This window comes from Kogia breviceps, chromosome 2 (assembly GCF_026419965.1).
Source record: "Kogia breviceps isolate mKogBre1 chromosome 2, mKogBre1 haplotype 1, whole genome shotgun sequence".
Classification (NCBI taxonomy): domain Eukaryota; kingdom Metazoa; phylum Chordata; class Mammalia; order Artiodactyla; family Physeteridae; genus Kogia; species Kogia breviceps.
Genome location: NC_081311.1, coordinates 169,068,979 through 169,095,208, shown reverse-complemented (window position 1 = coordinate 169,095,208; position 26,230 = coordinate 169,068,979). Strand labels below are relative to the sequence as shown.

The 26,230-nt window shown below is 36.4% G+C and overlaps 1 protein-coding gene and 1 pseudogene across 1 annotated transcript in view; both read right to left on the bottom strand.

Annotated features, from left to right (window-relative positions):
- Positions 1-8,878: 8,878 nt before the first annotated feature.
- On the bottom strand, positions 8,879-9,364 carry LOC131750678 (small ribosomal subunit protein eS12-like; annotated as a pseudogene).
- Positions 9,365-16,495: 7,131 nt separating this feature from the next.
- Positions 16,496-26,230, bottom strand: part of BMPR2 (bone morphogenetic protein receptor type 2) — a 183,066-nt gene continuing 173,331 nt past the window's right edge. Inside the window, exons 12-13 of the mRNA XM_059053373.2 lie at positions 22,778-24,060; positions 16,496-21,463 (exon numbers count right to left, since the gene is read on the bottom strand). Of these exons, the coding sequence (XP_058909356.1) occupies positions 21,213-21,463; positions 22,778-24,060 (1,534 nt within the window). The 3' untranslated portion in view covers positions 16,496-21,212. The remainder of the gene's footprint in view (positions 21,464-22,777; positions 24,061-26,230) is intronic.

Sequence of the window (26,230 nt, the reverse complement as noted above, 5' to 3'; positions counted from 1 at the left end):
AACACCCATACTTCTCAAACTCTTCCAAAAAATTGCAGAGGAAGGAACACTCCCAAACTCATTCTATGAGGCCACCATCACCCTGATACCAAAACCAGACAAAGATACTACAAGAAAAAAGAAAATTACAGACCAATATCACTGATAAACATAGATGCAAAAATCCTCAACAAAATACTAGCAAACAGATTCCAACAACACATTAAAAGGATCATACACCATGATCAAGTGCAGTTTATCCCAAGAATGCAAGGATTCTTCAATATACGCAAATCAATCAATGTGATAAACCATATTAACAAATCAATGGAGAAAAACCATATGATCATCTCAATAAATGCAGAAAACACTTTTGACCAAAGTCAACATCCATTTATGATAAAAACCAGAAAGTAGGCATAGAGGGAACTTACCTCAACATAATAAAGGCCATATATGACAAACCAACAGCAAACATCATTCTCAATGGTGAAAAACTGAAACCATTTCCTCTAAGTTCAGGAACAAGACAAGGATGTCCACTCTCGCCACTGTTATTCAGCATAGTTTTGGAAGTCCTAGCCATGGCAATCAGAGAAGAAAAAGAAATAAAAGGAATACAAATTGGAAAAGAAGTAAGCTGTAACTGTTTGCAGATGACATACTATACATAGAGAATCCTAAAGATGCCACCAGAAAACTACTAGAGCTAATCAATGAATTTGGTAAAGTTGCAGGATACAAAATTAATGCACAGAAATCTCTTGCATTCCTATACACTAACGATGAAATATCTGAAAGAGAAATTAAGGAAACACTCCCATTTACCACTGCAACAAAAAGAATAAAATACCTAGGAATAAAACTACCAAGGGAGACAAGAGACCTGTATGCAGAAAACTATAAGACACTGTTGAAAGAAATTAAAGATGATACCAACAGATGGAGAGATATACCATGTTCTTGGATTGGAAGAATCAATATTATGCAAATGACTATACTACCCGAAGCAATCTACAGATTCAATGCAATCCCTATCAAATTACCAATGGCATTTTTTACAGAACTAGAACAAAAAAATCTTAAAATTTGTATGAGGTGCAATAGACCCCGAATACTCAAAGCAGTCTTGAGGGAAAAAAACGGAGCTGGAGGAATCAGACTCCCTGACTGCAGACTACACTACAAAGCTACAGTAATCAAGACAATATGGTACTGGCACAAAAACAGAAATGTAGATCAATGGAACAGGATAGAAAGCCCAGAGATAAACCCATGCACCTATGGTCAACTAATGTATGACAAAGAGGCCAGGATACACAATGGAGAAAAGAGAGTCTCTTCAATAAGTGGTGCTGGGAAAACTGGACAGCTACACATAAAGGAATGAAATTAGAACATTCCCTAACACCATACACAAAAATAAACTCAAAATGGATTAGAGACCTAAATGTAAGACTGAAACTATAAAACTCTTAGAGGATAACATAGGAAGAACACTCTGACATAAATCACAGCAAGATCTTTTTTGAGCCTCCTCCTAGAGTAACGGAAATAAAAACAAAAGTAAACAAATGGGACTTAATGAAACAAAAGCTTTTGCAAAGCAAAGGAAACTACAAAGAAGATGAAAAGACAACCCTCAGAATGGGGGAAAATATTTGCAAATGAATCAGCAGACAAAGAATTAATCTCCCAAATATATAAACAGCTCATGCAGCTCAATATTACAACAACAAACAACCCAATCAAAAAATGGGGAGAAGACCTAAATAGACATTTCTCCAAAGCGGACATACAGATGGCCAAAAAGCACATGAAAAGCTGCTCAACATCACTAATTATTAGAGAAATGCAAATCAAAACTACAAGGTATCACCTCACACCAGTTAGAATGGGCATCACCAGAAAATCTACAAACAACAAATGCTGGAGAGGGTGTGGAGAAAAGGGAACCCTCTTGCACTGTTGGTGGGAATGTAAATTGATAACAGCCAATATGGAGAACAGTAGGGAGGTTCCTTAAAAAACTAAAAATAGAACTACCATATGACCCAGCAATCCCACTCCTGGGCATATACCCAGAGAAAACCATAATTCAAAAAGACACATGCACTTCAATGTTCATTGCAGTGCTATTTACAATAGCTAGGATATGAAACAACCTAAGTGTCCATCGACAGATGAATGGATAAAGAAGATGTGGTACATATATACAATGGAATATTACTCAGCCATAGAAAGGAACAAAATTGGGTCATTTGTAGAGACGTGGATGACTCTAGAGACTGTCATACAGAGTGAAGTAAGTCAGAAAGAGAAAAACAAATATTGTATATTAACGCATATATGTGGAACCTAGAAAAATGGTACAGATGAACCCGTTTGCAGGGCAGAAATAGAGACACAGATGTAGAGAGAACAAACGTATGGATCTCAAGGGGTGAGAGCAGTGGCGGGTGGGGGTGGGGCTGGGATGAATTGGGAGATTGGGATTGACATGTATACACTGATGTGTATAAAACTGATGACTAATAAGAACCTGCTGTATAAGAAAATAAATAAAATTAAATTTTAAAAAAAAGTTAATTTGAAGAAATCCCAGTTAGACATGCAGACTCAGCTACACACAGGCATTTCAAGAGTAAGTTTACAATGGTTTAGAATTATTCTACTCATTTTGGGAGCAGTTCATATCTCAGACCGCTGTAGTACTACATATTCTTGAATTTAAACAGTAGATTCAAAATAAATGATAGCACGTGACTGTAGAGGTTAAGATACAGAATGATTTCTATTCTCTCACTCTATGGGATCATTTAAAGTTTTGTTTCTGTTTAAAATTTAAAACGGTGAAACAGAGTGCACACTGAAAGATGTAACACTTTTATCTGGTTAGTGCATATTTTAGTTCATACATGAAATAACCTACTGAATTTCAATAATACTTTTGAAATTGAAATTATTTAAAAATGTTATTTTTGTTATTTAATAAGCTAAAATATCATTATTCATCAATAGACTAATATATAGGCATACGTTTTTTCAACTTTTTCAACAAATACATTAATGTAAATAAAAAGTATCAATTACTTCTTTCCTTTTTTGTACTGTATTTCATCACTTATTTATTCATGTCATGAGTGTATAGATAGATAAATAGATAGGTAGATAGATAAATAGGTAGATAGAAAGTTCAATGAAACAAAATTTTTGTCCTCAGATTTCTTTTCTGGGCACTGTTGTTGTTCATCTCATTTCATGATTCTTATTTAAAATAAATTAGTTGTATAGACGAGGGGAGCTAAAAAATGATCTGCTTCACTTTTCAAATATATTGGATATGATGATGGTAGGTATCAAAAAATATTTGTAGAATGTGTGAATTAGTCAATTTGAAAAGTCACTAATATGTAAAAAGATTTAATCTCTTTCCAAAATAACCAGCCTAACTTTACTAACTAAAGACACTGACAATTTTATTTCCACCTGGTAAAAACTATTTACTTACAAAAGATACAAGATCAGACAAATCAAAACATACCTACCCAGAATACGACAATGAAGTCGAGGTTTGACCTAGACCATAGTCACAAAGCAACAATTTTTAAATGACCCATAAATTCTGTGAAGTAAGCCACCCATTTTGGAAATGCAGACTCCTGAGTTCACCTGACAAAGGTGTATAATTGGTGAGTATAGAGAGGAGCACTGAATCTCATGCAGTTAAGTTCCCTGGGAAAAGGTGGGAAGAGGGTCCCCTCCACTTCCCCCAGGAGAAAAGAGTTGGCAGCCTACTCAAACCACTACTTCCTTTACCTTTTGTACCCTGCTGTGTTTCTAGGACAGTAAGTTCCCTAAGTTTTGCCACTTCTAATTTCTGGGTAACAACGTAAGTGAAATGGATTTTCCATTGCTCTAGGGATCAAAGGGGTTCTGGGCTTTGAGCTTCGTGAATTCCAGTCACTGATCCTATTTTCTCAGTTTTAATTTGTCTGTCTCTATGTCTCTGAAACACACACACACACACACACACACACACACACGCACGCACGCACGCTTTATTAGGAAATAACGTTCTCTAATCCCAGCTACGAAGGAGCTTTGGGTGTTGGCTCTCACCTTTGAGATGTCAGTGCTGCCAAGGGTAGAGCTTATCTGAAAACTTCAAGGAACTCTTTGAACTAAAGGGAAGTTATTGCTTTGTTTTAGTTAAAATATAATCTTAAAAAAATAAAGAGTAAGAGTTGAAATCAATTTAATTATTTTGAAACTTATAAAGGTAGAGAGATTAAAAAGTATATTTACTTCTTCCTTTTTTTAATTGAGGAGTTAATTTCCTTTCTATTTGCCCACTATTTGGGGAGGAACTTATTTACTTAGGCTAGAGGATAGCAGAAATGAAGCCCTTTAAATTTCGCTTTTGGGGGACTTTCCTGGTGGTCCAGTGGGTAAGACTCCGTGCTCCCAATGCAGGAGGTCCGGGTTTGATCACTGATTGGGGAACTAGATCCCGCATTCTGCAACTAAGAGTCCGTGTGTGACAACCAAGATCCCACGTGCTGCAACTAAGACCCAGCACAGCCTAAATAAATATTAAAAAAAAAAAAAAAAAAAAGTTTTGCTTTGGGTAGAGACTTATTAAGAAAGATGTAGGAAAGAGCAGCATAGAATAACATGACACAAAGACATATTGTTACTTTCTATAAAATTAACAGCTCATATTGCTTCAGTTTGCAGATAGTTTTCTTCTCACCCTCTCAAATTATACAAGTGCATGTTAATTAACACGATAAACGTGTTACTGAAAAGACTGTACCAGAGGAGAGCCTATTAAAAAAAAAAGTATTGGTGAATCCTTGAATCCTTTTAATTGAAGAATCACTTTCTATTCTACAAAGGCAGGTTTTCAGGCAGCAGATTTGCTTTTTAAAGAGAGGCTCACCTGTATGCTGTATAATAAAATATACTCCTTTTGAATTCTAGCCTAAACTTCACTCAAGTTTTGGTCTAGAAAAGCCAGTTCAGCAGGATTAGTAGCATCAATAACGTTCCCCAAGATGAAATTTTAAGTTATCCATTGAATGTTAAAGTTGAAGGTACTAAAGGTCTGATTTGGGCCATACAATTTAGGTGAAAATAAATCAGAGAAAGGTTATCAATAAATGAGGAGAGCATTTCAAAATAAGACACATGAGAGAGAGACTTACAGGAAAGTGGAAGGGGATTTTAGAAGAAAAAACTATGGGGGAGATTTTATGTTAACTTTGAAATCTGTTTAAAAGCACATCACCAATTGTTTTCTTTGACATGAGCAACTGAAAGAATAAATACCCCAGAGTTAAAACCAGAAGAACTTTAGGTGAGAATCAGTAGCAATAAGTCTTGACTTATGAAGGTGAAGGACACGGAGGCAAGTTTCTGAGGTCAGTAACACCACTCTGTACTTCTCTGGTTCAGTTTGCCGTGAAGCAGGGGATGACTTGGAGAAAATGATTTCTAAACGCCTCTTCCCTCTGGTCCTCTCATTCTAAAAGGTTGAAGTGAAACTTGTCTTACCTTTCCTTTCTCAAGAGTGGCCTTTCTTGTCTACTGTTCCTGACCATCTCTCCTACCAAGTCAAAAAAATAAAGAAAAGCATTAAGAAAGATAAGCCATTATAAAAACAACCAAGCAGGGTTCAAGTATGGGGTGATTTCTGATTATCCCATTTTGCTCAGAGATGAAAGTTTGTTTGGGGTTTAAAGGAAGACATATTGGGTTAGGATAACACAGTTTAAAAAAATATATTTTTAAAAGTAGTCCTCTATGCCATGAATGAGGATTGGACCCTTGTTCAGGTTTCAATGGGAGATGAAGGAAGAATGGAGAAATAAGATTAACGGTGGACCTCCTATGGAAGAAGAGTGCTCACCAGTGGAGAGAGCACACAAGCTGCCTTGCTTCAGTTTTAGCTGGGGCTGCCTCCCCTCTCAAGTTTATCCCAGTATGCCAAGCATTTCCTCTAGGTCCTTATTTCCATGTTATGCTTCGGATGGAAATTCCTGGAACAGGGAGCACGAATCAAGGTTACAAAGGTTAGGAAGGGGACATAAATGGGTAAATCTTAGGTAGAAGACAATTAGGAATTACTGGTTTGGGGAAGAGTCCAGGTCCCACCTAAAAGGCATTTAAATTAAAACACATTTTGAATATTATGCAGGCCAAACAAACAGAGCTGGTTGGCTGGCTGAGTTCAGTTCTTCACTCATCCTGCTTTTACTCCTTTCTTAGAGAATAGGGGTTAAGGTATTCTCCTCTTGTATGTCAGATATGGAAATGATACAGAAAATCAAAACTAATTAAGAGGAAGGTCTAGATAGAGCATAATTTATTGAACTTCTGCATACCCTAGGAGAGGTTATTTCTAGAATTTTAGTCACACTGAATTTAAAGCAATCCTAGTTCTGGTTTCTTACTTTAATTCTTCAAATCAGCTTTGGGCTGGGCAATATAAAATATTTTTGTGCAAATCTCTTTGAAAGGATGGAACTTCCCCTCCTCCCCCTTAATTGCTCAAAAGTCAATTACTGCCCTTTTTGGTTCTTGCCTACACAGTCTACGTGAGGATATCATTCTTTTATTTATTTACTTTTTACTTTTTAAAATTTATTTTTAAATTGTAGTTGATTTACAATGTTGTGTTAGTTTCTGGTGTACAGCAAAGTGATTCAGTTATACATATGCATACATTCTATTTTATATTCTTGTCCATTATGGTTTATTGCAGGATATGGAACATAGTTCCCTGTGCTATAGAGTTGGACCTTGTTGTTTATCCATTCTATATACAGTAGTTTGCATCTGCTAACCCTGAACTCCCAATCCATCCCTATGCAACCCCTTCTCCCCTTTGGTAATCACAAGTCTGTTCTCTATGTTTGTGAGTCTCTGTTTTGTAAATAGGTTCATTTGTATCAAATTTTAGAATCCACATATAAGTGATATCATATGGTATTCATCTTTCTATTTCTGACTTACTTCACTTAGTATGATAATCTCTAAGTCCATCCATGTTGCTTCAAATGGCATTATTTCATTCTTTTTTTTACTGCTGCGTACGTAGTACTGCATTGTATATATATACCACATCTTGTCTATTCATTTGTCAACGGACATTTAGGTTGTTTCCATGTCTTGGCTATTGTGAATAGTGCTGCTATGAACATAGGGTTGCATGTATCTTTTTGAATTATAGTCTCATCCAGATATATGCCCAGGATTGGGGTTGCTATTTTTAGTTTTTTGAGGAACCTCTATACTGTTTTCCATAGTGGCTGCACCAACTTACATTGTGAGTCTATCAGTCTTGATGTTGCTAAAAATATTCGTGTTGAAAGATGTCCTGTTTGTAAATACATGAAGTACTGAAATGTGTCACAACAGAAACAGCCCTCAAATCCAAAAAGATTTGGAAGACTGGGAAAATAATTTCTCTTTTGAGAACATGAGAAAATAGTGGCTCAGATTTAGATAAAAGACAAAATAATATTAAAATTTATCCAACATTTCTGAAATAGGTAACCTGAAATCACATTTGAGTCAGGTATGATCTATTCTAGCTCAACACCCCCTGATCATTTGGGGTATTTCCGTTTATCAGGATAGAGGTAGTAATGTCTCATTCTTCCCTATTTCATTTTCATATTTAGTAAAGGAGATACCAGTAGCTTCATTTACCACCTAAAATTTCTAAATAAGTTAGTTTTTTAAAAATTTATTTTATTTATATTTATTTTTGGCTGCACTGGGTCTTCGTTGCTGTAGGCGGGCTTTCTCACGTTGCGGTGAGCGGGGGCTACTCTTCATTGCAGGACATAGGCTTCTCATTGCAGTGGCTTCTCTTGGTGCAGAGCATGGGTTCTAGGTACACAGGCTTCAGTAGTTGTGGCTCGTGGGCTCCGGAGTTGTGGTTCGTGGCCTCTAGAGCACAAGCTCAGTAGTTGTGGTGCATGGGCTTTGTTGTTCCACGGCATGGGGCATCTTCCCAGACCAGGGCTCAAACCCGCGTCCCCTGCGGGGGGGGGGGGGCAGGTGGATTCTTAACAACTGTACCACCAGGGAAGCCCCCAAATAAGTTCTTATAATTGGGGAACTTCCTGTCAGTTTATACATCTGAAGCCATCTTAAGTAAAAAAAAAAAAAAACTGGACCTGTTTTCCCTTCTTATGATACCATACACAGCAATACTGAAGGCTGCTCAACAATTCTGAATATTGATACGACTGAAATTTTAAGGTAGATAATAATCAGAGAAGAGAAAATATGAGGAAAAATAATCAGAAATTGTGTCCTTGAAAAAAATATCAAGAAAGCCAAAGTAAAAATGGCTTAAAAAAAAAAACTAAAACCTAACTTTTCTTATAAAATGCCTTTATAGAACTCTGCTAAACTTTGATCGAATTCTGGCAAATGCCATTGTTCCATGAAAACGTTCGAACAACTAAGGATTAGTCACCTCTTCCAATGTTTCAGGAATTGTACACTGTTTCACTGCAGGACTACAGTGAAGTCAAAAGAAGGTCATGTTTGTCAAGTCCTGGCTCTGGTATTTGTTTCTCCTGGAGAGAAGGGAACCTGTAGACTTTCTGCCTAGTAGCCCAAACGTTCTTAGTCAACGAAATGCACTGGATTCTTCTAATGTAAATAGTGTTCACAAAGCCTGTCCTGCTTATTATTCATAATCAATAAGAAAACATTATGAACCAAATTTGAGACATCTAGTCTTTGGAAAGAATGGAGAGGCCTCCAGTTCTTCGAACATGAAATAAGAGAGCCTCCTGGTGGTCAAAGTGGTGCACAGACTTGGGCTGGGTACCTGAGGAACAGTGAATTTACTGGGTTTTTTTGTTTGTTTGTTTTTTGAACAAGAGCCCAGTTTTTTTATTTGATCATTTCTTGCATTTGAAGTACTCCTCGATGACATCCTTGGCCTGAGACTCTGCCATAATCCTTAACCACCACACAGCTGCAGCCAACCACTTTACGGGGTTTTCCCTCTCTGTCAATTTTACAGAGGCCTACCCATTCCCCTAGTTTCTTGTTGTCATCAACCTTAATCAGGTTGATTTGGTGCTCAGCACAAAGGGCCTCCACCAACTTGACATACATAGGCTCATCACAGTTGGATGCAAGCACACAGAGATGGGCTTGGCGCTTGTCTAAGGCTTTGGCAGCTTCGCGAATTCCACGTGCTAGGCCATCGTGGACGAGGGCGGTCTTCAGCACCTCTTGCAGAGCAGTATTAACGTCCATTACACCTCCAGCAGCAATGCCTTCCTCGGCCATGGCGGTGGGTTACGGGTGGAGCCGAATCTTGAGTGCACCTGCGCCTCCGCCTCCGCGCGGCTCCTGGATGGCAGGGAAAGAGCTACTGGTTTTTTTTTAACATGACCAAAAAAGTAAAGAGAAAAAGACACTATAGTAAAAAACAAAAAAGATAAAAGCATTTAACTGAAGGACCTAGTTCCCAAACCCACTTACTCTAGCTCACTTTTTCTAAAACCATGCCTGCTGAATGTAGTTTATAGGTAATACTGGTATTCATTTATTTAAAGCTCTCTGCATTTATATATATAAAGCACACCCACACATTCTTTCAGTGCTTATCATTTTGGTCAGTTTTAACCCTAAAGATGTGCCACAAATCTCACAAAATAACTTACTGAATGACCTTAAGTTAAATTACTTTCAAGCACACAGAGAACTCAGATGGACTAAGAAGCCTGATGAAGAGAAGTTAGGTGAGAATCTAAAATATTTTAAAAACTATTTAGGTATCAGCATATCAATCAAGATTGGTATTTAAGAGACAGAAAACACTGATAAGACTCCCTCCCTGAAGCAAAAAGCTGACAATCCAGTAAGGAGATAAACAGCAAGTAGCTATAAACTATAGAGTCGAGTGGCAGAAGGTAATGCTAGCACGGTAGACAACTTAGAATTTCCATCGAGGAGCATGAACCATTGGCAACCTGATAAGGGTACTGACAAGATGATTGGCAGCAGAGTATAAAATTGCCTGGAGTAGGGAGAAAACAACAACAAAAAAGGAAGACTAAAAGCCTATCGAAACAGCTCACAGAGGGGTTTTGAAACTCAGTTAAGAAGGTGCAGTGGGAGTTAGGAGAAGGCGATAGAGATGGAAGAGGTTTCACTTCAGAATTTTACTGAATTATTTTTTTACTTTTCTAAATGTGAGAAGATGTGACTTCCAGAGGGCATCACCAGTGTCATGGAGAAGCAAGTTTAATAAATTTATTTGTTTACTTTAAAAACTAAATTAAAATTTTGGTTTAAAAATCCCAAGTAGTTCTGAAGTTCTGCATGACATCTAAAGAAAATAACTCATTTTCTTAAATACACTTCCTTAGGTGTCATATTTTCTCTGACATCTTACACAATGCATTGGTTCATCTGTGAAAAGGTTGCTAAGCAAAGGAAAACTTCCCTCTTATCTGTCCCATTTATAGCAATTACCAAAAAAATCAAACATTCATTTGGGATGCTTGTTTCCTTGAATAGGTTGTTCTACCTTCCTTTCTAATTAAGTAAAGAAGAAAGGAAGAGCTCCAGTGTTGAGAAGTTAAGCTGCTTGAGGACTTGATGGGAGAGGGAAGCACCAGGCAACAGAAGGCTAGCTCTTCTTGGAAGATCACACATCTACAATCAATACAACCTCCTCACTGTCTTTCCACCACCCACAATTTTAGGATAACTTTTTGTTGCTGTAGTTCCTTTTAAGGCTGATTTTGATAATCATTTTTATGGGGCAGGGACAGGGTAACCCTCAAAATATCCCAGTACAATAATTTGTACAACAAGCTGGCCTAATAAGGCACACAGTCAAAAAGATCAAACTTAAGTTGTGTGTGACTTAAGGAAGTCTCTGTACTTGAAGCGATTCTACAGAAAATAGGTGAAAGGTATCTGCCTATATATTTGGAACCCAAAATTTGAACACACGATGTCAAAAATGTTCTATTTCAAAACCTATGAAGGCAGTCCCCTCTGTTAGCTGCACATTCCTTGAGATTCCTTTAACCCTGACCCAGTCTGCTGCCTCTTCCCTACCATCACTGACTCAGCCTTGGTTCAGGCTCTCATTATCTCTCACCAGTGCCATATTGGTCTCCATGTTTCTATACTCAACTCCCTTTCTCTCAATCCATTCTTTATACTATGAGCTGAGTTATCCAATTTGAACCTTCCCTGCTTGAATTCTTCCAGGGGCTTCCAGACAGGTCCAAACTCCTAGCATAGTATGCTAGCCCTTCTGTGTTAAGAGTCCTGTCTGGGTCATCTGGGTTCCTCTGGATCGTCTCTCTCCATACTATCACTTAGAACCCCAAGCTCTACTCCCATCAAACATCCTCCCACCCTCCAGTAAAAGCTCCACCCTCTCCAGCCTCTAGGGCTTTGTGGGTGCTGCAACTTTTGCTTAGAGGGCCATTGCTCATTTCTTAACTAATTCCTACTTATATTTTAAGACAGTCAGGGGGCTTCCCTGGTGGCGCAGTGGTTGAGAGTCCGCCTGCTGATGCAGGGGACGCGGGTTCGTGCCCCGGTCCGGGAGGATCACACATGCCGCGGAGCGGCTGGGCCCGTGAGCCATGGCCACTGAGCCTGCGCGTCCAGAGCCTGTGCTCCACAGCGGGAGAGGCCGCAACAGTGAGAGGCCCGCATACTGGAAAAAAAAAAAAAAAAAGACAGTCAGCAAAGTTATCTCAAAAGAATTGCCTGACTCAGTAAGGCTGGATTAGGTATCCTTGCCATGTACATCCATAATACCCCTAGTTTTCACTCGATCACAATACTTATAATCTGTACTATAATTTTCTCCAATTAAAATTTTCTCCAAATCAACTGTGAGCACCTTGAGGGTGGGCTGTGTCTTTTATCTCCCACTACAGTGCTTGCTACACAACAGGTGTTCAAAAAAGGTTTTTGATGCCCCTTCCAAAAAGGAACTTACTGGTCACAACTGAAATTGCATTTTGTTTGCAGTTCCTCTCCTGCCCCCAGGAGAGTCACTCTCCTTTTTAATCTATCCTGGCCATCTGTCAGTCCACACTTCTTCAAATTACTTCTGTCAAGGTCTTTCCTTCCTAAGAAACTTTGGCCTCTCTATTGTCTATGACAGCAAGTCCAAAACTTGGTTTTCAAAAGTCTTAATGTCTGTCTGGTTTTAGTGTTCTGCTTTATTTCCAGTCTCTATTCTCCTTTATTTCTGGTCACTTCAGATATTCTGCCTTCACTTTTCCTACTGAAATCCCACCTGTCCTTTCAAGACCCAGCTCAATAATCATTTCCTCAATGACGTCTTCCCTGGCTCTTCAAACACATATTGAACATATAGTTTACCACTTATTTGGGGACTTACACGTCATCTTGATTGGATGTAACCTCTTCCTGGGTGGGCCTACTCTCCTCCACAAGATGGCTTAAGTTCCTGCGGGGCAGGAATCATATCATACTCAGTACAGCAATAATGATTCAATTTCAAGAAAGTGAATAACACATTATACCAATAAAATGAAAGCTGTCCAAATAAGGAATTTGGACTTTAATTTGAAAAACGCCAAGAATAAAGAGGAAGATTAGTCACTATCTATGTTTGTCCTTTGCTGAGAGGCATATAAACAGGGAAGATGGATCACATAGGTGTAGGTGTAAATGAGAATAATTTTACTTGTGGTAAGTCATTATTAAAAGGTTCAGCAGGTCATTACTATACATTTCCTCCAGGTCATCATATTTTCTCTAAGGACATTTAGTTATCATCTTGAACATTACACAGTGGGTTCTGTAGAGGACTGCAATGTTACTCTGTAACATCATATATATAGTAAGGTTGGGCATCTGAGTCAAAAGGAAAAAGGTATTCCAAATCTATTATCCCTACGATATTATGTAAGGTGGCAACAGAGCCTATGGGAGTAGACCATGCTTTTCCTCAAGGAAAAATTCCCTTGGCATACATGGTTGTCCTGTGGATCCTGCTCCAGGACACTTAACTGATACACTGAATTAATCTAGAGTCAAAAAGAATATGTTGCCTTCACAAACTCGTATTTCATTTTAACAAGCCCTTCTAAAAATACAAAGGTCTTAATGAATTGGGCAATTGGGATTGACATGTATACACTGATGTGTATAAAATTGATGACTAATAAGAACCTGCTGTATAAAAAAATAAAATAAAATTCAAAAATAAAAAAAAAATACAAAGGTCTAACTGAAAAGATTATTTGATGACGTGAAGCACAAATGCAGTGTCAGGCCAAAAGAGATAGTTGTTTTGGTACCTGGTAACTTTTCAGTAATCTCAAATTGCTTCATGTATGTTCCTGGCTACTCTATTTAGCAACTGGGTCATTTCCATTTTTATTTTTGAGTTTCTCTTCCTACAATTAGAAACTGAAAACTGTAGTTCAAAGCAAAATGGAAAATACATTAGAATCTCATCTTTACCAGTTCTGTGGCTTTGGGCAAGGTGTTTGACTTCTCTGAGCCCTGTTTTTTAAATTATAAAATGGAAATAATAATATGCATTTTGTAGAACTGCTGTCAGAATTATCAACATATGTAAAATAACTAACACCATACCTGGCATATAGTGAGTGTGCAACTATTTATTATTCTAATGTTAGTTGATTTTCTTTTTGATGTATCATACTGAGTAATGAAAGTCATATTAGATGGAACATTTACTATTCTGGTGCAAAATACCTAAAATAACACACTAACAATCAATTTCTGATGACCTCATAAAATCAAAAGATACAATCACTGTTGTCATTAATATGATCTTTAATAAATGGAATAATGCACCATTTTACAGCAAGCCATTTTTAAACCTAAAGAACTTTCTTAAAATCTTCTCCAATGTCTCTGTATCAATACAATCTTTTTATTTAGGTTTATATATATCAAAGCATTTACTTACAGTTATTCATAGAAAACTCTTTAGTGGCTTAATGTCAGCTTTCATAGTGGCATCAATAGATAATACAAAAGAAAAGTGATTTGCTTTATTTCATACTCACACCGACCCATCAAACACAACTTATACAGCATAGCAAGGTCTCAGACGGCTTATACAAAAGCAAAATAACTGAAAGCAATTATTCATAAAATTCATATATGATATTCTATTGGTAATGTAAGAGCAAAACACACAAACAAAAGATACCCGTTAACAAGAAAGAGGGTTCTGAGGAATTGCCAATATTTTTCAGCCTTTCTTATTCCAGAAAAGCATCCTCAGAAATGAATACTCTGTAGCTTATGTTTCTCCTGTCCATTCAGAAAAAGCATGGCAGCTACACATTTCCATATTTCAGCTACTACAACACCCTAAGAGTTAGTGTATTTTACAATTATCCACTTATCTTCATTTGAAAAATTATCAACAGAAAATTAAGGATGATTCCAGCTTATACAAACACTTATACAATATAATCTCCATGGAAACATGACATGGCATACAAAAACTGTTTAAATAAATAAATGTGACCAGAAAAAGAAAAGCCACAGAAGCCAAGCAATTCAATATTAAACCAGGACCTATCTTTGAAGTTCACCTTTTATTAATTCAGTGTTCTTACTGTTAAGCCTCTTTAAAAATGTTTTCCCTATCACACTTAAGAGGATTGGTAATAAGGTGGAGAGCCTGAGACAAGAGACTGGTTACAAATAACTTCACTGCAAGGATTTTAAGTATACATATACAGCTTACCAATTTGGAGCTTAAACTTGTCTGAAAGAAACATTCAATTTGGATCTGACAATGTGATAAATAGGTTACCATAGATTACCTTCTCGAAACCATCCAAGCTACTACGAAAGCTATAAACTCACTAGTTCACTTTTAGAAGACAGTTTAATAATGTTAAATTACCTCTTGAAAAATTTTCTCTCAGAGGAACTTTACCAAGTTCTCCAATTAAAAACACAAAAACAAAATGAAACGGTTTGTCCCATCATGTATAACCATTTAACCAAAGAACAGAAATCGTTTGAAGACTGGGCTTCAACTCTAAGGCCTAAAAATGCTGCAACATGTAGCCAATTGAGTCATTTCCCTCTATCCAGTAATTATAAAACTGGGCAAGTTTTTATGATTAATGAAAGCTGATATTATATTTATGTAAATGAAGTCAAACCATGAGATGAAACATTAAATGAACTGTGTGTGAAACAAATTCAACTGTATCTAACTGCTTGTTTGCTATCAATTGAAGTTTTTCAGTGTGCAAACGGATGAAAAGGGCCCTGAGTTTTTAAGTAATATTATGTCTATAGAGCGAGTCTGAAACAGGAAGATGGTTCTGAAATCTAAAGGTACAAATAAAATGTAAAAAACCCACATGTTGCCTTTTAAAACATTAAAAACAAAAACAAGTTGCAGTTTAAAATACAGTAATTTGCTTAAAAATTCAATCATAAACTGGACGCCCTAATGATAAGATTCCTTGTCTCTTACCCAGATTTTAAAATCTGGGTCTCAAATCAAGTTTAAAAAATGAATGCTACAACGTTTAATAGTAACACTATGAACATCACAGTAATAAAGGAATTAGAATTTTCAAGATATAATATTTATTTTAGGCATGATTTTAGTAAACAGCATAAATTCTTCTGAACTATTTACTTTTAAATGTTATCAGTCATGAGATAAAATCCTACATTTTTCCTTATATGCACAAGTACTCAATTTTAACCAGTCACTTAAAAGTTAAATGAAAGTTGTTAGAGTCCAGTCTATGTTGCAGAACTATGATGAGTATTTCAAAAGTGGTCTGCAAAAATGTTCGTAGATAATACCCGATTATTGTAGGGTTTGCTTTTGAAAGTTAATATTGCATTTTGTGTTTAATAATTGATACAAAAAAATATGTAAAATGTTGTGGCTCAATCATAATGAATGCTAAGCATGCTGCAATATAGGTTAAAAAAGAATAACAAAATGATATACAATTCTGTATGCATGGCTTTTAAACTAATGAGTATAAAATCATAAAACTCCACAACAGAAAATGTTAGATAATATAAACTTAAGTGCTGATCTGCTGACAATTTGATGGTTGGATCAAATGGTAACATCTTAATTCTCAATTCTATCTATTTAATTATTACTTAACTGGAGTAATGAATTTGAATACACAACAAAATATAATTTTAGGTGTTCTTAAATATAAGTAGGTATTAAAATAAAACTGAGAAGAAAATACTAAAGGAACCAAAGCATTTCTGAAGAACTGAGACTTAGGTGTTGAGAAGCCTGAAGTATACTGAAGAGTAATGGATATAAAATGAATCAGGAGGGAAGCAGAATAGGTATAAAGAAAACTTTCCTGACACAGAAGATTGCAAGTCAGATAACCAAGGGACAGAGTAAGTGAAGACAGAAACTAAGAGGTGAATGAAGGAATAGGGAGGTGTATCAGAGTGCCCTGGGATTTTTTCTTTTCTTGTATGTTAGTTTAATCTGGGAACCTGTAGAAAATCCTTCTTTTGATAATATTTGTGTAAACTAGTTTAAACAGTGATTTGCCAGATTTACTTAATCAAGGATTATACTTAGGAATGGATCACGCAAGGTAGTTTTGGCTAAAGTTTACATAGTTCAGAATCTAAAAGTTAAAATGCACACTCTTATTTGCTGAAGAGCAAACTGACAGTAAAAGGTATGAATATTTAGAAACTTCCTAGTCTGAAAAATACTGGGGTGTCTGTGGGAGTTATACAATTTCTAGGATAACTGGTCCAGATAATCAACTAACATGTGTGTCCAGATTTTAAGTTTAAGAAGTTAGCTTGGAAGATAGAGTAATATATAAAGCAATCTGTGAATAGTTATGTAATAACCTGCATATAACTGGTAGTAAGTTTAACATAAATATATAAAAGGTTGTATAGAAATAGAATGTAATCTCACATTCTAGGAACTAATTACCTCCAATGAAATATTCATTTTTTTATAAGTAAGAAAAAAAAACCCAAAAAGTTTGTTCAATTTTTTTTCCATTTTAAATGACTTTGAAGAGATGTTTATAGAGAATGGAAAATTCAGTAAATAGCTACAGCCTATCAGGTGTTCTATTTGGCTTTAGAAGCCAAATTAGAAAATATTTTAAATAAAAATACTTGCCAAATTTTATGATAACTCCCACTGAAACACATACTTACTTGAGTGTTCCTACCTTTCTTTAATTATTTTCACATTCAGAACCAACACACATTTTCCGGAACAAGTGGATACCTGAAAGGAAGCTATACAAATTGCTTTATAAAAACGAGATTATCTTTCTATCCTTCTTATATCCTCCTCAATTAGTTCTCTGGATTAGTAAAATTTTCTAAAGTCACTTTTTTTTTTTTTTTGCTGTACCAGGCCCTCTCACTGTTGTGGCCTCTCCCTTGCGGAGCACAGGCTCCGAACGCGCAGGCTCAGCGGCCATGGCTCACGGGCCTAGCCACTCCGCGGCATGTGTGATCTTCCCGGACCGGGGCACGAACCCGCGTCCCCTGCATCGGCAGGCAGACTCTCAACCACTGCGCCACCAGGGAAGCCCTAAAGGCACTTTTAAAAGCAGAAATTTTCAAAATGAAGTGAAAGGACTGATGAGACAAAGTGAACATTAAATTAATTCCATGAAATCAAATATGGAATCAATTTAGGAAAAGGTCTCTGTTCCCATAAGCCTTTGCTTTTCCCTTAAAATTCACTTTACCTTTAGTTCTGCAATATAAGAATGTCAGGAGTGAAGAGAAATGAAATGATTTTAAGATTCATGATGGCAGATGTGGGATTGAATTTTGTCTTGAATTAGTAATTTTTTCTCAAGCAACAATCATCACAGACATGTCTGTGCATCTCCTTTTGTTTGCCTAATTTCTAAAGTCATTAAGGTATCTGGTTTGGCTCATATACAAGCCACAATTGTGCTGGGGTATAATGACTAAATTTCTTACAAAATGTCAGTCCATTATGCATACTGTCATACAGGGTATAGGCAGTGTGGTATCGATGAAAGAGATATGAAGAGAGCAAGCCTAGGTTAAAAATCACAAATTTGTCAAATACTAGATGTGGACCTCGGGCAAATTACTTAGCTTCTCTTAGCTTCAGTTTCTCCATCTGTAAAATGGGAATATTAACTATAATCCTCATACGGTTGCTGTGAGGAGTAAAAGAGATAATGTGTGTATATATATATATATCCCAGCATTCAGTATATAATAAATGGCCAATCAGTATCTACTCCTTTGCCTTCCAATAACTTTTTACACCAATATTTTTTCCAATTATGTATTTAAAAAGAGGGAACGTTTTAGGAATTATAATTAAATCATTTTGTCTAAACTAAATTCAAATCAAGTTCTTTCAATGACTTAGTTCTGGTATACAATTAGGATAGTTAAGGGAATTAATATTAGATTTTGATTACCTATTATGATGCTTTTAGGGTTATAATACTTTTAAGGTTGAATTTCAGTATTTTTTCGTTAAATGAATAGCCTTTAATTCAAAGGGACCCAAATGCTTTTCTACATGCAAAATTTTGTGATGGAACTTAAATATTAGATTTAAGATACATTATTATTACATGAATAAAGTTTGCAAATGAGTATTTTAAATAATCTTGCTTGCTTGTAACAGCAAACACATTCTAAAATGAGTCTAATGTACAATTTAATTTAAAATTTATTAAAATGATCTACACTATTTATCCTACTTTTCCAAGAGTCTGCTAATAAAAACATAGGGAAAGGAAATTATTTGTTTTAAACATGCTTGCATAAAAATGGGAAACTATAAGGAGTTCTTTTAATTTGGTATACCAATTTTTGAAAGCATTTTCCTATTAAACATCAAAAAGTGCTGAAAACCTTACAATCAACTGGCCAAAACACAGTGTAGTAGAATGTAAGACAACTCTTCTGTTAGGAAAAATCAGTTAGACCTCAAACGGTCATTTACCTTTGATGCTTCCAATTGGAGAAGGAATATAATTTATTTGGACTCAAAGATGTTCTAGAAATACTTAAAAGTAATATCCTGGAATGCAGTTGAAAGCCATTGCAGATCAAGAGAACCAAGTGAAAATTCATTGGAAAAAATATAAATAATTCGTTACATAGATAAAAAAACAAGAAAATGAAAAATTTTTAAGCTAGATGACTGAAAAATATGTTAAGGATCTGAATCAAGAGAAGGGCCAATAAAATACAAAGGGTGGAAATCCTGGGCACTAGCAAAATAATGTTAATTCTAAGAATTCAAAACCATGTTCAGCAATCTAGCTCAACATCTCACTTCATAAGATCACAGTGGATGGCAAACAAAAGAAGGCTTATATATACAAGTAAGCCATAAATATTTTGGATAGCAAATTGGGAAATTTAGGCTGTCTTTAGCTAAATGATGTGGATAGAGGAATATGAGTGAGAAAATTTTGTTCGGGAGATAAAAACCTCAATTAGGAATTTGGGATTTGTGTTTTCCTCTCAGCTTTTTTATCTCCCAGAGAAATCTTAGAACTTAATTAAAGTCTATTAAGTACTCTGAGAATCTGGAAAAAAAAAAGTGAGATCTTCACTGTTTGCAAATTGATAGAAAACAATTTGTGCTCATAAAAAAAGTCCCTTATTTGACATAAAGTGCTTTATTTTAAAAAATATGCAGAGATTGTTTTAGAGACGATTATCAGTAATGAAAGAAGCAAAGAAAGCTTTAAAAAACAACATGATTTGAATATACACATAATGTTATCACTAAAAGGTACATTCTAATATAATGTAAATAATAAATGCTCACATATCAAAGATGATATGAAAAACTGGCAAATGGAAAAATTATGAAAATAGGATTAGTGAAGAAACAGTTTTGAAAAGAGAGAGGTTAAGTCTCAGGCTGCTCAAAAATGATAGGTTTGGCAGCAATCCTTCCTTCCACAGGGATTTGGCATGCCAGTTGAATGATTTTTCCACAGTGTTTTAGGTCATGGGAATAGGAATCATTTTCAGATAAAGTTACCAGGCTTTGCTTGGGAAAAGAAAAAAAAAAGCTACTACAGGTTCAAAACTATGAATTACTTGTGAAGTTATTTTAAACAGGATGTAATTTTATTTGAGTCAAACATGGCCTATTCAGAGAATGAAGGCTATAATACCATATTGTGTTAACCATCTATCTACGTAAAAATTCCATAAGTATAGCTCTATAAGTTTTCTGATAAAAATGTGCTACTTAAATAAATGAATATGGAACATGAACATACATATAAAAAAATAAAATAAAATGGAAAACAGCTAATATTTGACTTGCTCATTGTTCTATGCTCTTATGAACTTCCAAAACCAGAACGAAATATGTTTTTTAAAATGCCTGGAAGGAAATGTTTAGGATTTGGAAGGATAAAAGAAATGGCATTTCAAGTTAGGTTTTGGTAGTTCCTTCTTTAGAGCCCTTTGAGACAATGTTTTTGCATTCTCCATAAGGAGAGAGAAAGCAAGAAATCAGGTAGCTGCTTTCTCTTGTGCAAAAATTCACTGTCAAAGAACTGACCTGTTAAAAGTATGGAGGATGGGGGAGGAAAATGTTCATATCATGGAAGAATGTGTATTCTGTTAGGAAGAGAACTTATGAGAAAACTATTTGTGGCCTACAGACTATTGCACATTCAAACAAAACACAAGAGAAAAGAAAGTCCAACAGATAATGTGTTCAGGAACATATCAACATATAAACTAGCTTGTGCCCAGAAATAAAACATGGATACCAGACACCACTGCAGTCAAACCTGTCTTAATTTGTTTCTGATTTAATGACCTTTAGAAACTGGTCCAAACTGATTATCAGCAATACATTGTTTTTGTTTTTTCTTCTTAAAAAAATATTTTGAGACCACTTTTGATACACACACATATAATTCTGTGGTCATAACAGACAAATATAACTTTAGCGAGACTAAACAAAAGTGCAAAACTTAAAAAAAAACAAAATTAAAAAATATGGAAGCATAAGCTAAATTTTTCTGCATAGCTGAAATCTATTTAAAGCAAGTCCTTGTTGCAGGGGTGGGAGGGGGTACTGACAGGAGAATAAAGCAGTTTTTTTTTTTTAATGTCTTCTGCATGTTTATATGATGCAAAAAATAATTTCACTCCATAGGCTTGGAAACATTTCACAGACAGTTCATTCCTATATCTTTTGACACCATGGTTGTGGCAGTGCCTCCTTCTGCAAGGTAAACAGCGGTGCTGGATTTGGAATGAACTGCCCTGTCTTTGCCATTGTTGTTGACCTCACAGTCCAGTGGTTCAGTGGAGATGACCCAGGTGGACGGGCGCCACCGTTTAAGAGAATAGGGAGTTTTCACACGTTTCTTGATTTTTTCACCAGATCCTGATTTGCCATCTTGTGTTGACTCACCTACTGAAAATAAAAGTGCAGAAAAATGAACTATATATAAAGAAACTATTAAAAAGTTAAAAGTTAGGGTTGTAACTGGAAAAGAGATCAAACTAATGTCTACAGGAGGAGCTAATGGACATTTCTTGAAATTTATGATGCCAAGCAATATTTTTCTAGGCAAAACTTAACCAACTTATTTTTGAGACTCTGTAAGCCCAGTATTTTTATAACTGGTTGAATTATTCCATAGGGCAAGGAAGAAAATACAGAAAAATCACAAAAAGCAAAAACAGAGGAGAAAATTCCAAGTTGTCAATTGTATTCTCAAATCCTTTGGTTATTGGTAGCAAGCCTAACTTGGCAAAATGCATTTAATCATTCTATTTCATGCTCAAAGTAGGCGCCTGGAATATAATACTTTTCAGAAGAAAGACATAAACACTACAGTACAAATTTTCTAGTAATTTCCCCATTTCAAACCTGACAAGACATTTTACTGATATGGAACTTGGCCATAATGTATGTCAACTTTTCTATAATACAAGCCACTCAAGCAACGGGCTAGATTCTACTGATTTGGGACAGCTGAATCCCTTTAGCCCATTTTGTAGTCCTTGACGACAACCATAAAACATGACTTAGTTTTTTTTGCTTTTTTTAAAAATAAGTGCTATCGGTCTAAAGGAGAAATCATTTTGTACAATGATGACTGTTAAAGATTTTGGTGAGCTCTCCTGTCTTGTGTTATGGTCCCTCTAGGACCATAAACCAAGTATCAAGTATTTGTTTAAGTTGCTAGAGGTCCCATAGTACAATGCTACAGGCATGTGGGAGACTCAACACAACTCCTGAAAAAACTGACATTAAAAACCAAGAACAATTCTATAATTTCTTTATAGTGACTTTTCTGAATTTTCTCTGGACTTTTAAGATTTCTTAAGATTAGTCAGATAAAATCTAAATGTGTACATAATAGATATAATATGCTCAACAAACTGTTTCAATAGTTATACCTGTATCATTTTACTTGGATCTTTTAAACTGGTGAGTACTTTATCTCAACTATTCACAGGAAGTATGTGAGTTGCATTATAAACCAGCAGCTGCATAAGGCACATATTAAATTGGTAATTATTCTGATTATTGTGACACTGACTTTTTAATTATCAACAAAAAAATTACTCTTTTCTTTATTGTAGTCTAACTACTTTTGAAGTCCAATCAAATGTGGTAAAAGTAAATACTGCTGTTGAAACACAGTCTGTTTCTATCTAAGTAGTTACTTAAATGGTCCCAAAAGACAAGCAGGAGAGATTATACAATCCCTCCACTTACACTGCAAACTGCTGTCATCAAGGACATTTGTGGCTGAAAGATCCAGAGAATTAGGCCTCTGTGCCCTTCTAGGCTTTGATGGTGGTCCAGGGTCTGCTATTGTGCTTGGAACACCCTGTGTAAGAACATCTTGCTCTGAACATGGATTGCTGTTGTTGTTATTGGAATTAGTTCGGCCACCTTCCAGTGGCCGTTCCCTCCTGTCCACAAGACGATCCAGAACACCTTCATCGTGGCCAGCCTGTTGCTCTCGTCTCAGTAAAGGTTCATGCTCATCGGGACTGGAATTAATATTCAGCCGCGTGTCCTCACCAATGAACTGATTCTGCAGCATTTCTTGGGCTCTATGTGCCACTGTGTTGGCTGTCTGGCCAGATGGTACTACCCCATTGGCATACTGGGTAGTGGCAGCATGGGAGTTAATGTTGTGGTTTCTACCTGCCACACCATTCATGGTGACCGTCACCACATGAGGTTCTGCAGCATTGATTGTATTCATCTTGGCAACTCCAGTTTCTACTTGTTTCAAGTTTGATTTGTGCTTGCTGCCAAATTTCAGCCGGGGCTCCTTTGTTGAATTTTTGGTGTTTAAAGGCAAACTAGTAGGTCTCTTAGGAAGGTTCTGTTGCTTGGGGAGAGGATAGATCTGAGCAGGTGGGACATCAGGAATTAAACATGCTTGGCCATTTGCAGCCTGTGTGAAGTCCTGCTGCCCAGTCACTTCCACTGCAAGCTTTATGAGGGGGTAAAGCAAGCTAGAACTCGTACTGCTCAGAGGGTCTGGCCCACTGAACTGTTTAAGAGAATGCTCCATGAGATTCTCATCAGAACTTTCCTTGAGGTTTTTATCAACTTCTTTTGGGTCCAGCTTGTTGGTCTCCAAGTCTTCTTCTGTCAGTTGTAAGCAGACAGGGGTTGGCCCAATTGTCTGTGAAACATTTGTAGCATGCAGATTTGTTTCATCTGGGTATGGCATCTCAGATATAGTGGTCATGCCGGTGCTTGGAGTGAGGCCAGTGGTGTTTGTGGTTGTAGTGTTGGTAGACAGGCTGGTGACGCTTGTTTCAGGGCTGGGGATTCGAGCTTGTGCTTGTTGCCGTTCATAGTTAATCGAGTTTCGGTTCTTTTCCCCTATAGTCAAAGGAGTGCTGGACATCGAATGCTCAGAGGAAATATTCTTTACAATGCTGTCAGTGTGATGGATAGAGTCTTCAATGTATGAGGAAGAAGAATAATCTGGATAAGGGCCAATCTTTGGCACACGCCTATTGTGTGACAGGTTGCTTAAAGAAAGAAAAAAAGTGCCACATTGAGAATACATTTATGACAAACCGACTCTCCAAGTTTAACACCTCTTATTTTAAAGTATGAACTGCTTTTTATTTTTAACCCACAATATTCTAGAGATTATTTAAGAAAAAAATTCTAATCAAATATTAATCAAGTATCAACTAATAACTTGCTAAAGGCTAGTTTTATACTATTTAACCATACCAAAAAACCTATGTCGATCTAGATATGATTTTTATAGATGTTTATTATTTTGGTTTATAAGAGTTATTATTTTTAAAGATCTCCCCTATAGTTTTGTAATATTAGCAAATATATCTTTAAAATTGTATATTTGCATGAGACATGAAGTTTCATGAGAGGAGGAACCAAGGCATGTGTCTTTTGCATTTCCACCATTCTAGATACACAGTGGCTACTCAACAAATGTTACCAATTAAGTTCCAAATTGTAAAAAGAACACAAGCTTTTAGGTTGTTCCAAAGTGTTCCATTAAATGGCATAGTCTAGCAAAGAAACGTATCTTCCTAGGTAGACTGAGCCATATCAATGAAGGTCTTAGATATGGGTCTTAGAGCCTAGAGTACAAGGCAGAATGTGACACCCAGATTTAAAAAAAAAAAAAAAAAAAATCAAAGATTCAGGGACTTCCCTGGTGGCACAGTGGTTAAGAATCCGCCTGCCAATGCAGGGGACATGGGTTCGAGGCCTGGTCCAGGAAGATCCCACATGCTGTGGAGCAACTAAGCCCGTGAGTAATAACTACTGAGCCTGCGCTCTAGAGCCCATGAGCCACAACTGAGCCCATGTGCCACAACTACTGAGGCCTGCGCACCTAGAGCCCATGCTCTGCAACAAGAGAAGCCACTGCAATGAGAAGCCCATGCACCGCAAAGAAGAGTAGCCCCTGCTGGCCACAACTAGAGAAAGCCAGCACGTAGCAACGAAGACCCAAATATATATATAAATAAATAAATCAAAGATTCAGAACTGCTCTCCAGTTACCAAGGGTTTTTCACTGTCACTGTCACACCTTGAGAGGATGGTTCTTGAGCGTCACACTATAATATATTTATGTTTTAAAAATAAAAGCCAGGCCAAGATATGGAAGCAACCCAAGTGCCTATTGATAGGTGAACAGATATACTATACGATTTCACTTTTACACTGAATCTAAAAAACAAAACAAATGAACAAACAAAACTAAACAGAAACAGAGGTACCGATACAGAGAAGAAACAGGTAGTTGCCAGAGAAGAGGGGGTTGGAGGGAGGAAAGAAATAGGTGAGGGAGATGAAGAGGTACAAAATTCTAGTTGCAGAATAAATGAGTCATGGGTATGAAATGCACACTGTGGGGGAATATAGTAAATAACTATGTAATAAACTTTGTATGGTGATATACTGTAACTGGACGTATCTTGGTGATCATTTTGAAATGTACAGAAATACCAAATCACTATGTTGTGTAACAGAAACTAACATAGTGTTGTACATTGATTATATTTCAAAAACAAATTCATAGAAAAAGAGATCAGACTTGTGGTTACTAGAGGCAGAGGGTGGGAGTAGGAGGAACTGGATGAAGGCAGTCAAAAGGTCCAAACTTCCAGTTATAAGATAAATAAGTACTAGGGATGTAATGTACATGATAAATATAATTAGCACTGCTGTATGTTATATATGAAAGTTGTTAAGAGAGTAAATCCGAAGAGATCTCATCACAAGTGGAAAAAATTGTTTTTTCCCTGTTTCCTTAATTTTGTATTTATATGAGATGATGAACATTCACTAAACTTATTGTGATAATCTTTTTTTTTTTTTTTTTTGGCGGTACACGGGCCTCCCACCGCTGTGGCCTCTCCCGCCACGGAGCATAGGATCCGGACGCGCAGGCCCAGCCGCTCCACGGCATGTAGGATCTTCCCGGACCGGGGCACGAACCCGTGTCCCCTGCATTGGCAGGTGGACTCTCAACCACTGCGCCACACCAGGGAAGGGAAGCCCTGTGATAATCATTTAATGATGTATGTAAGTCAAATCATTATGCTATATATGTTAAACTTATATGGTGCTATATATCAATTATACCCCAATAAAACTAGAAGAAAAAATAAAATGAAATGAAACAAAATAAAATGAAATAAAAGTGAGGAAGAGTTT